The 15,435-nt window shown below is 45.1% G+C and overlaps 2 protein-coding genes across 3 annotated transcripts in view; one reads left to right on the top strand and one right to left on the bottom strand.

The window, feature by feature from the left end:
• Positions 1 to 12,592, bottom strand: part of Selenof (selenoprotein F) — a 24,626-nt gene extending 12,034 nt beyond the window's left edge. The window contains exons 1-2 of the mRNA XM_005357386.3: positions 12,270 to 12,592; positions 1,896 to 2,063 (exon numbers count right to left, since the gene is read on the bottom strand). Of these exons, the coding sequence (XP_005357443.2) occupies positions 1,896 to 2,063; positions 12,270 to 12,344 (243 nt within the window). The 5' untranslated portion in view covers positions 12,345 to 12,592. The remainder of the gene's footprint in view (positions 1 to 1,895; positions 2,064 to 12,269) is intronic.
• Positions 12,593 to 12,884: 292 nt separating this feature from the next.
• Positions 12,885 to 15,435, top strand: part of Hs2st1 (heparan sulfate 2-O-sulfotransferase 1) — a 123,753-nt gene continuing 121,202 nt past the window's right edge. For both annotated transcript variants that reach the window (XM_005357385.3, XM_013350060.2), the window contains exon 1: positions 12,885 to 13,320. In XM_005357385.3, coding sequence (XP_005357442.1) covers positions 13,197 to 13,320 — 124 coding nt within the window. In that variant the 5' untranslated portion in view covers positions 12,885 to 13,196. The remainder of the gene's footprint in view (positions 13,321 to 15,435) is intronic.

Genomic DNA, 15,435 nt, shown 5'->3' with positions numbered 1-15,435 from the left:
TACTGAATAAAATGTAGAGAGCTCTGTAGACCAGACTGGTCTCGAACTCACAGAGATCCGCCTGCCTCTGCCTCCCGAGTGCTGGGATTAAAGGCGTGCGCCACCACTGCCCGGCTCTAGTGGGACGTCTTAATTAGTATTTTATTCTGCTCTCTTCAGTCTCTGAAAAAGGTCTTAATTATAATCGGTACACACTCAAGTCAATCCTCCTGCCTCAGTCCTCTGAGCACTGTAATTACAGGTGTACATCATCATATTCAGCTCTACCTCTGTTCTTTACCTGAGACAGCTCCATCTTTTGGCTTCAATACACTTCCCACACAGCCACTGTGGCAGCTAATAGCTTCTTTTGTTATTTCCCACTCCAGTTAATACCCTAGAGTAAGGACTAGAGAGATAACTCAGTGGTTAAGAGCGCTGCTGCTCTTCCAGGAGATCCAAGGTTGGATTTCCAGCAGCCACATGATGGCTAACAACTGACCCTCACCAGCCAACTTTCGCCTCCTCTGGTCATACGTGAGCTAGTAAGTCTCTATTTAAAATAGCTGAGTGATATGAGTACAGAAGAAATATGTTTCCAGTGGAAGGAGTTGGAGGTGGCAAACTCAGGAGTGGACAGTTAATCACTGTGCTTTCCTAGCGCAAGGACAGTTACCTTCATTGCTTAGCTTTATACCTATACAGGGACTACCTTACATGTATGGAACCTGAACATAAAACATACTGTGGATTTAATCGAGCCAAGAAAGCAAAGAACATGTTGGACTCTGTAAGCTCACTTGGGACACTGGGAACTTTAGGTCATCAGATGGAGGGATCAGTGCTAAGGCTGGCTAGCACAAAAGAGTAGTCTTTTAACAACATGCGCTTTATTTTTTCCTCTAAACTCTAAATAAATATGTACAGTGTTAGAAGTAAACTTCATCTAGTCACAAGAAAGCATTACTATTTGAAAGTTTTACTAGTAGGAACACCTCACACGGTACAGCATGGACAAGTGAAAGAGTAATACAAGGAACTCAACAAAGAAATGGGACACTGTTTTTTGAAATCTCACTAAGTCACTTTTTTTTTTTTTTTTTTTTTTGAGGCAGGGTCTCTCTGTGAAACAGCCCTGGCTGTCCTGGAACTCACTCTGTAGACCGGGCTGGCCTCGAACTCAGAGTTGCCTGCCTCTGCCTCCTGAGAGCTGGGATTATAGGTGTGCACCACCACCGCCTGGCACTAAGTCACTTTTAATATAATCTGCTTTGTGTTGGTGATGAGCACTGAAGACAGAGCTGTGTACATCATAGGTGAGCACTCTGTTACTCAGGCCCAAGGAGGCAGAGGCCAGAGGGCAATGAGTTCAAGTCCATCTTGGGCTACATGGTCAGTTCTACAGTGAGATTGTCTTCAAACTGCCAACCCAGCCACACATGCAAACAAAGTACCGTGAGCACTTACAGGAACAGTGGATTCAAAACAACAGATTTTCTGGGGCAGAGCTACTTACCCTGGACTGACTTCTCAGATAGGAAAGGTAAGATTATGGGTATCTGGAATTTCCAGTAACGGTATAGACAGCGCCAGTTCTATTAATCACGTTTGTCCCCAACATTCTGCACCAATGCTACCATCTCAGATTTCTTTGTACAACTGGCTTATTATTAAAAAGAAACCAAAGTGTAATTAATTGGCCCTTGCCTTAATTTGGCCAGAGATAGGGAAGTCTAGGTCATGATGGGAGACAGTCTTGCTATGGTCATTGACTGATATAGTAGACCAGGCAAGTGTTGACTGAGTTTTCTAAAACTTGTAAAGCTAGAGACTCCTGTTTAAATAGATTAAACAATCTGTATCCTATCTATCTCAACTAAAGTGTGTAAAGGAAGAGATACAACAGAAAAAAGGACCTTTTTGGTTTCAAATTGTGCTTCTTCCTGACAGCACCCTCTGCACGTGGGGTCCAGCTGAAGCAGGTTAAACTGTCCAAGAAGATCACAAGAGCTGCAGAGCAGGTTGCTGGAGAAACCCAACTCTCTGCATGCCTCTGACGACAACTCAGCCCCAAGAGCGGACACCTGAAAATGGAAACAAAGAATAAAACACAGTTCCAAGTTTAGGAGCTTCCTAAAAAGAGAAATGGAGCTGTTAATATTGAACATAATGGAGACAGGTGCTGTTATGTTTCATGTGGGGACAAATTTTTAAGTACTTTGGATTCCACAGCTTTATATATTTGGTTTATTGTTATTGCTTTGTTTTCTTAGAGACAATCTCATATAGTCCAGAATGGCTTTGAACTAGATATATGTTGAAGAAAGAAAACCTTATCCCTGATCCTCCTGTCCATGTAAGGGCTGGGCTTACAGGCATGTACTATAACACTGGACCTAATATCACTACTTCAGTGAAAATGTGGATTAACAAAAAATACAAACTATAACTTCAGTGATGTGCCTATTATACATCTCTTATTATTATTACCCAGTAGCTTATTAAAAAGAATTTTTTTTTTTTATTTTCGAGACAGGGTTTCTTCGTAGCTTTTTGGTTCCTGTCCTGGAACTAGCTAGCCTCGAACTCATAGAGATCTGCCTGCCTCTGCCTCCCGAGTGCTGGGATTAAAGGTGTGCGCCACCACCGCCTGGCTAAGAAATTTTTTCATAAGGAAAAATACTTTTGGCTTGAGAAATCAGCTCCACCAATTTACTAGATATGTGATCCTGGGGAAGCTAGCCTCCTAAGCTTTAATTTCTACACTGTTGAAGCAAGCAACAATATGCTAGATTGCTTTAGAAATTCAAGGCCTGAGTTCAAACCCGAGCATCACAAAAATACAGTATTTGACTGAACTGCTTTAGGATTTATTTTTCTGTGTATGCATCTGTGACTTTGTGTGTATGCCTATTATGGCTAGAAGATAATTCCCTGGGACTAGAGCTACAGATTGTTGTGAGGGGCCGGATGTGGGGGCCAAGAACTGCACTTGGATCACTTGGGTCCTCTGGAAGAGTAGCAGGCGATCTTGGCCACTGGTATGTTTGAATGAGAACTATCCCTCTATAAGGCTTGGGCATTTGAAATTTGCCCAGTTGGTGGCCCACTGTTTGGGGTAAGGTTGTACAGCCTTGATGGAGGAAGTACATCATAGGCTTCCAGAGATCATAACCCTATTTCCAAGTTTGATCTCTCAGCATCTTGCGCTGCCTGTCTGCTGCCAAGCTGTCCCTGTCATTACGGGCCCCTGCAACCATAACTCAAAATACCTTCTTTCTGTTAGTGTTTTATCACAGCGGCAAAAAGTAGCCAAGCCAGTTGCTGAGCCATCTCTCCAGTCCCCTCTCTACATTTCGAGACAGGTCCTCATGAAGTTGTCCAGGCTGGTCTTGAACTCAGTCCGTAGCCCAGACAGGCTTTAAACTTGCCATCCTACTGAGTGGATGGGTTCACAGCCCGGCCTATGCACTTAGGTGCTGTTCCCTGCTTTTTGGGAGGCTACAATTTTATCCAGGACTTTAAATACCATTTTATCGAATGCTCCCTTTTCCCGAGTTCAGGCTTCCAAAGTCAACAGCTCACTTGATTTTCATCAGATGCTGCAAATTCAAAATTTCCTATGATGGAGTCTATCTTTGTTTCTGTAAGTACAGCCCTCCAAATGCACTTGACATCTTAAAAATGGTACCACTTCCCTGGTCAACACGTTTGCTAGGCCAAAGCCCTCTAGGTTCGTCACCATCTCACAGCTAAAAATTGTTTCACAGTTCTTTTCTCTGAGGAACTCTCAAATCTTACAATTTTTTAAAGACATTTCAATTTTTAATTTTAAAAACATTTTAATTATTCTTAATTATTTGTGTGGGTATGTGCACATGAATGTAGATGCCTGTGGAGGCAAGAGGCTTCAGATTCCCCCAGAGCTGGAGTTACTGGTGGTTGTTCCGAGTCAGACACGGTCGCTGGGCACTGAACTGGGGTCCTCTGTGAGAGCAGCACACGCTCTAACTGCTGAGCCATCTCTCCACGCCCCTGGCTTCCAAGGCTTTTCCCGTCTCTGCAGCTTTCACTAGTAGTCAGTTCCACCTCTCTCTTTCCCACTTTCCAGCTATGAACCCTCCTGGTCCTTACACCGCCGTTCTAAAATGATTTTTACCATTTTTACCTTGTTAAGCTCATTTCCAAGAACCTAATCAGTGCCCGTCTTCTAGGAAGCCCCTCAGTAATATCTGTAACTTACCGTTAGCCACTGTGCCTTCCTTCATGGAGAAACGTATGCCCAGCTATAAAACAGACCTACTCAACAATACTGCATGTGTAAGTCTGGGGATTCTGCCTCGCGTGTGTGAGTGATTCTGATGACAGGCATTAAGTTGATTCTATTTCTTGCGCCAATGCGAGCTCTTGTTTGCTAAACAGATGATTCAGTAAACCCACAGTATCAATAGGGAAATGTCTGACATTATCTGGTCGGTCTTCTACAACAGGGAAGGGTCTGCAAGCCTCTTAGGGCCAGGGAGCAATTACGCTTTGGCAGAAAAATGGTTCCTCTCATAAATACTCAAGTCTGCCATTGCCACATTAAAGCAACCACAGACAATGCAGACGTGAGTGTTCCAATAAATGTCAGGGTTGGCTGAAATTGGCACACCAGCTGAAGTCTGTCAGCTTTCTTTTAAATTAATCAGCAAGATTAAAACCCACTGACATTGCTCAGTGAAAATACTGCTAGTACATTCCCACACAACGCCGACCATCCCATTGGTCTTTATCGGTCGGTCTTCTAAGAAGACATCTCATAAGTATTTTCCCTACCTCTATAAATAGGGAACGCACATTAGCTTCAAAACTAATCAACTATCCCAACTTAGTGGGAGGGACCAATGAGGTCACTAGTGAGTTTTCTGTGGTCAATTCTCTAGTTTAGACACTTCTTGCAACTTCCCACCAGTAAAGTGAAATCAGGGACAGAAGCATGATGGTTTGGAGACAGCTGTGTCAATACGCACATGTCCCCCCACATGTTCTTACAACGTGACTGGCAGTCCTCCAACAAAGAATGTGTGTGTGAGTGCGCATAGAATATGTTCTTACAATATGACTGGCATAGAACGTGTGTGTGTGTGTGTGTGCGCGCGCGCGCGCAGTGTCTGTCTGCATGCACTCTGCACCCCCAAGCATTAATTTCAGAACTTAAGTTACCATGCTGCAAAAAAAAAAAAAAAAAAAAAAAAAAAAAAAAGCCTAAACTAGAGGCACAGCATGGCCAGAACCATGCAGAGATCATCCAAGGCCCCCAGCTGACATCATCAACTACTAAACATTCAAGTGAAGAGCCTTCAGATTTCAGACTCCAGCCTTTCAAGGGACCTGGGAGCAGACGAGCCCCTGCTGTGCCAGTCTGAAAACTGATAGCCCACTGAATCTGAAAGCAAAAGAAACTGTTTTACATCATTGCATTTATGCAAATTTGTCTTGCAGTCAATAATTGAAACATGTAATAAAAGCAAATTCACTTTGAAAACTGCAAACTGCTTAAGAATTTGCAGGAACTGGGGCTTAGAGGGTAAAGTGTTTGCTGAACAAGCATGAGTTTGGATCCTCAGCATCCACCTATAAAGCCAGGGGCTGAAATGTCCATGGGAACTCCAGCACTGAACAGACAGAAAAGCCAGCTGGCTCCTCGGGCCTCACTGGGTCTAGGGTGATGAGGGGGAGCTCTAGATTCAGTGAGAAAACCTTTTCAAAACATGCAGAGAAGAAATGATATGAGGCCAACAGACACCAACTTTTGGCTTCCACATGTACACAAGTGCATGATAGAAGGGTGTATCCCCTTCCCACTAATTACACACACACACACACACACACACACACACACACACACACACACACACACACTCCTTTCATCAACCTTTACTCTCAGGAAACTCATGGGTTTCTCATGTATTTCTGAAAAGATTTCAAATTTGGTGACATAGGTGGGTTAGAGAATGGATCTTAACATAATGCAGGCCAGAGGCACCACCATTATTGGAAGTCCTTATAAACCACCAGATAGCCTGCTAAGTGCTTTATAGTGGCATCCCATTTACTATTAGCTGTACTTAGGAAGGAAACAGGATAATAAGAAAACCTAAGACTACACAAGAGAAAAGATTTTAATGCTGGGAATGGAGAGATGGCTTGGTTGGTAAAGTGCAGGCCACATAAATGTAAGAACATGACTTCAGGTACAGAGGGATGGATGGAGCTTGCTGGTGATCCTGCCTAGGCAAACACTGAGCTCTTGGCTCAGTAAAAGACTGTCTCAAAACGAGGACGAGTACTAGACAACACCTGTTGATTCATCTCTGGCCTCTGCAAGCATATGTAGCTGCGCGCATGCGCGCGCACACACACGCACTCAACAATAGAGTCTAAGTGTATGTCCTCACCAAAATCCATGTGGTAGATGCCCAATTCCTCACACAGTGTAGGGAGGTGGGGTTTAGTTAGAGGGATGGAGGGTCTTATGAGTTGATTCATGCAGTTCTTGTGGGGAGGTTGCTATCTGCAGCTTTTTCTTTCTCCACTAGTAGTCGGTTTGCTCATCTGATGTGGCTGTCTAGCCCTGTACTGTGCAGTCTCCAGACTGTGCACCAAAACACGGTTCTTTACAAATTAAACAACCCCTGGCTTAGCTTACTGCATGGAATTCAGGATGCATCATTGCTAGACAGATCAATAACAATAAAAATACTGACAACTATAATTATGCCATCCACTGAAGGAGATGCTAATCTTTGGCCAGATTGGTGATGACAGTGTTTTGGAATCAGCTACGCACAGCTCATTCTCTTCTATTTTTCACTAAAGATGGTGGACATGAAGATGTATAGGATCTGAACAAAGGAGCACATATCAGCACCGAGGACCTTTGGTAAAGAGCTCCTTCAGGTCACACTAAAGTGTACTGTTCTAATCTTTACACATGATTATTTGCTGTTAGCCCAGCTGGGTTAAGTATGCACTGCCACTGACTTAAAATGACAGCTACCTGGAGATGCAGACACTAAAACAATTCTCTCTCTCTCTCTTTTTTTGAATTTTCGAGACAGGGTTTCTCCATAGCTTTTTGGCTCCTGTCCTGGAACTAGCTCTTGTAGACCAGGCTGGCCTCGAACTTACAGAGATCCGCCTGCCTCTGCCTCCCGAGTGCTGGGATTAAAGGCTTGTGCCACCACCGCCTGCTAAAACAATTCTCAAACTTGTCTAGTGTAAGTTAAAGTATGAGCTAAGTCTCTACTTCAAGAAATTCAAGTTTACTACTTTCCTCCTTCAAGAAGTCCTAGAGCTGTGATTCTCACTGTAACAAGTGCCCACTGTGCTTGGTCTTCTCCCCTCTTGCAAAGAATTAGTCTAACTTCTTTCTGTGTTTCCAATAATCCTATACACCCCTTTCATTGCCAAGGATTTTAGTCACTACAAAAAGAGAGTGTCACGACGACAGGGAGCCATGGCATTCTAGTTTAGCAAGGGTGACATGTCTATGGTCTTAACCAGGATTCTGGGCAGTAAGTTTTTTCTCTAACTTTGGGGACTGATTATGGTTCATCACCACTCTGCAGAAGCCACAGCCACACTAATATCAATGGGAATAAGCAGGGAGAAACTGGGGGGCCATTTGCACTTCTGAGGCTGGAAGTGAACAAACACTGGATACACTTAAAACTAAAGGAACATGGTCCCTGTATTCTCTTGGCAAGTACTCTGGCAGGAGAAATAGAGGGACAGACACTTGCGCAGCTATGATCTGTTAAGAACATAGGGTAAGTGTAATGTGCTATAAGCCAGTATGACATACCATGGGGTATAAGCCTGTATGACATAACAGGGAGTATAAGCTAGTATGACATAACACGGGTTTAAGTTTGTATGACGTAACACGGGGCATAAGCTAGTATGACAAAACAAGGGGTATAAGCTAGTATGAGAGTATGCGAGAGGGAGAAATTACTTTTGACTCAAGTTTTGCCTTTTGGTTCTTCCTTTGAGACAGTCCTGCTATGTAACCTAGGTTAGATCATAACTTGCTATATGTAGCCCCGGCTAGTCTCAAACGTCTGACCCTCTCATTTCAGCCTCCTGAATGCTGTGATTACAAGTAGGAGCTCAGACTCAGGAGATACCAGCATGCCTGGCTCTGACTTTCTAAGTCTGTAAAGTAGATGAAGTTAAGCACTACATTCTAGTTAGTCACTTCACAGAGAACAACAGAAGAAAATAAAGATTCAGAGCAAATCAATCACAATTATTATTATTTGGATTTTCGAGACAAGGTTTCTTGGTGTAGCTTTGGTGCTTGTTCTGGAACTAGCTCTTGTAGACCAGGCTTGTAGAAATAGGAGCGGCGGGCTGCGTCCCGGCACCCGGCCGCCCACATGGCTAGCTCTACCCGAAATAATTACACGGACACTGTGTTCATTTAATCACCGCTTGGCCCTTTAGCTCTAGCCCTTACTGGCTAATTCTGATATCCCGATCAACCCATCTCTAATAATCTGTGAGCACCGGTCTTAGTGAGCACCGGTCTTACCGGGAGTGTATCTTCCCAGGAGCGGGGAGCATGGCGTCTCTCTGAGGCATCTGCTCCCGAGAGCAGAGCTGTGGAGTCTGACCTCACTTCCTCTTCCTCCCAGCATTCTGCTCTGTTTACTCCTCCCTCCTGTTTTAACCTATCAGGGCAAGCAGCTTCTTTATTTAATTAACCAATGACCTTCCTCCATCACAGGCTGGCTTTGAACTCAGAGATCCACCTCCCCCAACCCTCCAGTGCTGGGATTAAAGGTGTGCACCACCCCTGCCTTGCAGCTCAATTATTAAAAGTTAAAATTTGAAGACCTATTTACCTAAAGTTCTTTTTAAACTAAATAGCATAGTATCACAGGGTGGGGGGAATAAATAGCTACATATATAGATATGCATATCTATCTGTCTATCTATACCTATCTATCAATTTATAGAGAAATTGATTGATTTTGATTATAAAAGATGGCTTGGAGAATACCTAAGTGGAATGATACAGTTGTCTAATTTAAAGATTATTATTGTAAAACAGTGTATTCTCATCCACCACAGAAAAGAATGGAGTTGATACCTGTCATTAAAAGATTTCAGTCTAGTATATACTTAGTATCAAAAATCATGTAATTACCAGGCAAGGTGAGTGTGAACAAAGGTGATTTTCTGTAACACTTCTACCTGCACCATCAGTTGTCAACGACACACCCAGCTGGGACTGCAATAACAGAGCTACAGAAAGCTAACTGGAACAGGCGGTCGATAATTCACAAGGGGTCATCTGTCGGCACTATCAGACCTTAGCATCTAGACTCCCTAGTTCACTCATCAACTATGTTACTTAGATTTTAAGGTATTGCGTCCCTCTCTGTCTGTCAGTAGACAAATGATAACCAGGAACTGGCCCTTCCTTAAGGTGCGAGCCAGTCAGCTCAGTGGGAAAATGACAATTTCATTACAATAGAAGACTGAAAGGTACCTAAGAGATGAAGTAGTGATCGCCACTGATACACAAAATGGTTCCTAGCCAAGTTTGAGCCCAGAGATTGATGTCCTGGAGGAAGTAATTTCTTAACTGCAAACTGACGGGTGGCAAAATGGCTCAGAGGGTAAAGGTGCTTGCTGCCAGTCTAAGGACCTGAGTTCGATTCTTAAATCACACTTTTAACTCACATGATAGAAGAAGGGTTAAATGGTAAGTAGAAGACAATCATACTTTTCTGGGCATAGGGGAAAGCGCTACTGAAGGAGACCCGACTACATGACATTTGCTGGAGCTAGCTATTACCAGTTCTTCACACCTTTTCTCTCCGAGTGGAAGAAGCAAATACCGGGGAAAAAGCTGGTAGACAGACTACTGACCGACTTGCTAAGGAACACTTAAGGCAAACTCTCTTAAAAATAAGTAGGAGTTTGAAGTACAATAGATTTAGATTTCAGAAATGTTATTCTAGATCAGGGTCCTCAACGACCCTTTGAAGGCGGAATGACCCCTGTGAAAAACATTTATATTGCAGTTTGTAAAAGTGACGAAATTATAGTTATGAAGTAGCAAAAAAAAATTTTTTATGGTAGGGGGTTCCCACAACATGAGGAACTGTATTAAAGGGTTGCAGCATTAGGGAGGCTGAAAACCACTGCTCTAGATGAATTGGGTGGAATTAGAAAGACATTAGATTAGGAAACTAGTTAATGAAGCTCTTGCGGTAATTCCAGGTACGTGGATATACTGGCCTGAATTACCTGTGGCGACAAAACTAAGTGACTGGCTTGGAAAATTTTAAGGTCTTAATGACAAATTTGATCCAAAGAGTGAAACTACAAAGAATTTAACGGAACACATTTTTGGCATGGGCAATTAGAAAGCTGGTAGGCAAATTTTACTTAGATTCTCAATATAGTAAAAGGCAATTCTGTTACTTCTTAGGAGCAAGGTCTTGGTGTGACTAAAAGATTAACAAGTATCAAACTGGTTTTCAGGCATATGTAGGAAGTAAAAACAAGTAAGGCTTGGTAATTGCTAGTATGTGAGGTGCATAAAGGAAAGGAGTCAGAAATGACATCTGAGTTTTGAGTTAGACTAGGTGGGTGGTCACTATGGCACACAACGAGACGCAAACTCTTCCTATCCTGCTCCTGGTCTGAACATTCATCTGCAATGTAATTCTGTCACTTCTCTCATATGGCAGGGGAGTCTATTTAACTGTGGCTTTCTTTCGAGACTTCCTTTGGCAAGTAGAACCTGATGGAATGTAGACAGTGGGACATCTTGCTTTTTATCTTTAGCCTTTGTCTCCCAGGAGGGTTATGTGATTTCCATGGCGAGGTCTTAAGAGGAACTGTAAGCTTTTACTCTTTTGGAGTGTTGCCCTGAGCTTGTTGTGAGAAAGAAGGTAGTCTAGTCTAGTGAGAGATGAGAGGTTAGAAGCAGAGGAACTACGTGGTTGCAGCTAATGGCATTGATTATGAGTTATGGTAGCTTTAGAAGTTTTCATTAAATTAACTGACTAGCTCAAATCAATGCATACATGATGGAACTGCTCCACCAACCTAAAAAATGGTTACATTATTTAAAACATTGATTTCGGGTTTTTGATTTTGGGGGTGAGGAGTTCTTACAAAGCCATTGTCTATTGAAATTTAGAAGGTAGTTGGAAACATTACTCCTTTATAACTTGTGGTAGTGCTAACAAAACCAAATGGCCTACGATGGGAGGGAAAACAAACAACCCACTCATCTCAGGATGAGTTTCCATGGTTGTTTCCCTAAGACTTAGGGCCTAAGTAGTTTTTTTTTTTTTTCTTTTCGAGACAGGGTTTCTCTGTAGCTTTGGAGCCTGTCCTGGAACTCACTTCACTCTGCAGACCAGGCTTGGTCTCGAACTCACAGAGATCCGCCTGCCTCTGCCTCCCGAGTGCTGGGATTAATGGAGCGCGCCATCAACGCCCTACAATTTCTTAGGCACAAGTGCTTGAATAACAACACTGTATTGCAATGTGAGAAGGCAAGAATCTATCCTTTGGACAAAGTAACAAAAGAAGACACAAAGTTTGCAAATTACTTTCTTTGTATGAAAAAGTCTAAGTATTTACAGACCTACGGCATAATCTTAACTTTCCAAATCTTGGACAAATCAAATACCCTAAGTGGAAGACATATAAATATGGACTGCAAACTTCGATAAAGGAGTTTACCAATAGTTGTTTCATAAGTAGCTAAATAAGTCAGAATTAGGCTTTCTCCTTTGAGAGAGTCACAATCCATGCATTTCTGTTAATGAAGAAAGCCACGAAGATGTTCCTTTAAGGTTTGAGAGTCTTGTAAGTAATGGTAGGTTCATTCATTTCTGTCCGGTCTGTGAGTTCGAGACCAGCCTGGTCTACAGAGCTAGTTCCAGGACAGGCTCCAAAGCCACAGAGAAACCCTGTCTCGAAAAACCAAAAAAAAAAAAAAAAAAAGAAACTTCCCTCCTTTCTAAGCATTACTGACTTTATGTATCCACTACTTTCTTGAAAAAAAAATCGATTTTTATGTGCCTGAGGCGAGCAGACCACCGCCTCTAGAGCTCCGGCTGGAATTCCGCCTGCCACGTCTTCTCCCGGATGGAAGCGGCGCTAAGGAAGCCCGTTCCAAGGGCGGTCCCCTGCGTGATCGCGGGGTTGATGTTCCCCATCCGAGCCCTCCGACCGGCCCTGAGGCAGCTACGGGGCCGACCCACACTCACCGCTTGAAACGCAGTCGCCAGCAGCAAGCGCAGCCCGAGAGCGGGCCGCAGCCACCCACCCTGCCCGGCCGCCATCCCTGCAGACCCCCGTCAATCTTCAGGAGCTCGAGGACCTTTGGACCGGGGACGTCCACTGCAATGCCTGAAGCGAAACCTGCAGCGAAAGGCAGCGCTACAAGCCTATGATCCCTCAGAGGCGAATATTAATCAGGCGGCCATTGGAGTGGAAAAGTGATCGATTACTGGAAAGCAGTCTGGTTCTCTCAGAGATTCAAATCAGGCATTTACTTAAGCTCCCCACACCCGTTCTCCTCATTCACGACATTTTGTTGGCTATCTACGAAGCCCCAGCTCCTCCGTGACGAGCCTCGCCTCCCTGTCCGAATTTGCCCAATCACATTCCGCCTTGCTTGAGTCCTCTGTCAAGGAACCCAACCGTAAATCGAACCAAAAGGGCGCTCAGCGGCCGCTCTTCGGACCAATGAACGCCCCTGTACGGGAGGGTGGGGGCGGAGCCTCTGGTTGCCGGGCAGCGTGCGTCAAGGCGTGCGCGTGGTGGCCGAGGGGGAGGGCAGGGGGCGGGCCGAGGGCGGCGCAGCCGCAGCCGCAGCGCTGTGAGAGGAGCGCGCGGCCGCGAGCGACCAAGGAGGGAAAGGGAGGAAGCGAGGGAAGAGGGCGTGCGGCCGTGGGGTCCGGGAGCCGGGCGGCAGCAGGGCGCCAGGGCCGTCGGGTGGGCTGAGGAGAAGCGTGCATCGGGCGGCCGGCGCTGGCTCCCGCGGGCGGAAGACCGGAGCGGAGGAGGGGGATCGCTGCGGCGCGGCAGTCCGCGCAGCTCCCGGGTCGGGGTCTCCTCCCGGCGCCTCGGTCGCCCGCGGGGCCCCGCTCCCCGCCCCCCGCGGTATGTCTTGATCTCGAGCAGCGGGTTTCATGGGGCTCCTCAGGATTATGATGCCGCCCAAGTTGCAGCTGCTGGCGGTGGTGGCCTTCGCGGTGGCGATGCTCTTCTTGGAGAACCAGATCCAGAAGCTGGAGGAGTCCCGGGCGAAGCTAGGTGAGGCTCTTGGTCGAGCGGGTGGGCATGGCCGGGCATAGCAAGTGGGCGTCCGCAGGGGTCTCGGAGAGTCCCGGGAGCTGGGACCCAGGCACGTCGAGCTCCCGCCACCAGGGACGAGGTGCACGCGCGTGGTCTCCGGCCAGAGGGCTGCCCCGTCGGCCCTCCACGGAGAGAGGGGACCCAAGTCTGCATGGGGCTGGTGCTGCTGGAGGACACGAACGCTCATCCTCCCGTCTCTTCCGAGGCGTTCCGGAGAGCCCCCGCTCTGTGCTGCGGTGGGGACTGGAATTTGAATGAGGGGCGCCTGGGCACAGGATCTTGTGGGGATGGTGGTCATCGGGAGGTTCGTCGAGGGAGATGGGCAGTAATGGACGGAGACTCCGGGAACGATGGGGAGGAAAAGCTGCTCACTGTAGCGAATGGCATGCCTGAGCTGGCAGCAAGGGACCTTAGAGCTGACTGTATAGGTAGACTGGCCTGTGGGACAGCGGAGCAGATGAAAAGATCGGACGGTACCGTTACGAGGCGTCTGGGGGACTGAAGTTCTTTATGAGTGGCGCTATACTGCTTGATTTGGCTTCAGAGTTAGGTCGTAAGTGTAGGTGGACTGCTTGTACGAGCGGGCATCGTTGAAGGTTCGGAATTGCAGCGTTTACCTTGTGGAAGGAATAGAGTGGGGGAAAGCTAACCATATGGGTGTCTTAAAGCGTTCTGTCAGTGCTGGAACGGGTAAAGATGCTTGAAACACTAAACTGGAGTGTGAAGTTGTGCAATAGCGGACGAAAGCGCGGATAGCCCTTGTTTCCGGATAGTGGAGAACTTTGGAATTTGGAAGTGCTCTGGAAACAGGGAGACTTAATGACTGGTGCGTTTTGATTTAAAAATGTTCATGGCACTTAAAAATCTGCTCAAGGGATGTAATTTGAATATGGGAATCGGTTTTTGCATATACTTTCACCTAGCCAGCTTCTTAAATGCGTTTTAAAGTTACCTTGAGGAACTGCTAGATGTAAGTGGGAGTGTGAATTAATTTTTAATAAAAGCACCAGAAAATAATTTAAATTTTAGAGGTAGTCGCTATTTGCAAGTTTTAGTAGATTTTACAAAAGCCTTTAAAGAATAGTGTTATCAGAGAACGTTAAATACATTTGGTTGATGTACAGCTAAGTTTGAAAGAGGAGCCGAAGCTTCCAGAATGAAATGTGAAGAGCTATTGAATTTATTTACTCTAATTAAAAAAGGTTCTGTATGCTGAAAATTATTCACTTTACATATTAAAGGTTAAACCTTTTATGTTTGCATTTCCTATGGCTCCGTTCCCACAGCATTTACAAAGTCTGGCCTCAGTCACGATCTAGTTTTACAGGAAGAAAAGTGACTCATCTTACAATAAGTTAAAAGTTAGTTCAAACCAGAATTTGTATTTATTCTTTTTTGTATTGTTACTTGGAACTCTCTACATGTACTTTCTTAGAAATGCTGCAGATTTTCCTCCTTGCCTAACGTTCTTTCTGCCGCGCTTGCCTGTTGTTTCTATATGCCATCTGGATTACCTGAAGTTGTAGCATGCCACAGGTGGAGCACTGTGCTTCCTCATGATCTCCATGTATGACAGAAAAATCCTCTGCCAGGAATAAAAAAGTGTGCATCAAAATAGATAGCTATGCAGGAGACAGCAAATATCTACCAGAATAAGTAATTGGGAGAAATAATCCAGGGCTGACCATGGGGGTCAGGCAGGCCTGTGATTCCAGCGCTCTAAAAGCTGATGCCAGAGGATGGTAGGTTCAAGACTATGCTGTGCTGCTACGCTGCACTACTCTGTTTTAGAAAAAGAGAAAGGACAGCTCTCAGATGTGGAACACCTGAGTATCTGGAGATGTGGACATGACACAGAGAGAAAATATATGCCTTTATGTCAGCTCATTAATCTTCTGTTTGGATTTTTTTCCTCTTTTTATTTTTAAATGACACAGGTGTCTGTCTATGGGTTGTCCAGGCTGGACCCGAACTCCTGGCCTCTGATGTTCTTCTTCAGCCTTGAAGAGTAACTGTAGATACCCTCACTTTGCCTCCTTCCCACTCCCACAGACTGAGTATGTTTTTTTTTTT

This window comes from Microtus ochrogaster, chromosome 21 (assembly GCF_000317375.1).
Source record: "Microtus ochrogaster isolate Prairie Vole_2 chromosome 21, MicOch1.0, whole genome shotgun sequence".
Taxonomy (NCBI): Eukaryota; Metazoa; Chordata; class Mammalia; order Rodentia; family Cricetidae; genus Microtus; species Microtus ochrogaster.
The sequence above is the reverse complement of the archived record's forward strand: the minus strand, read 5'-3'. Positions and strand labels throughout refer to the sequence as shown.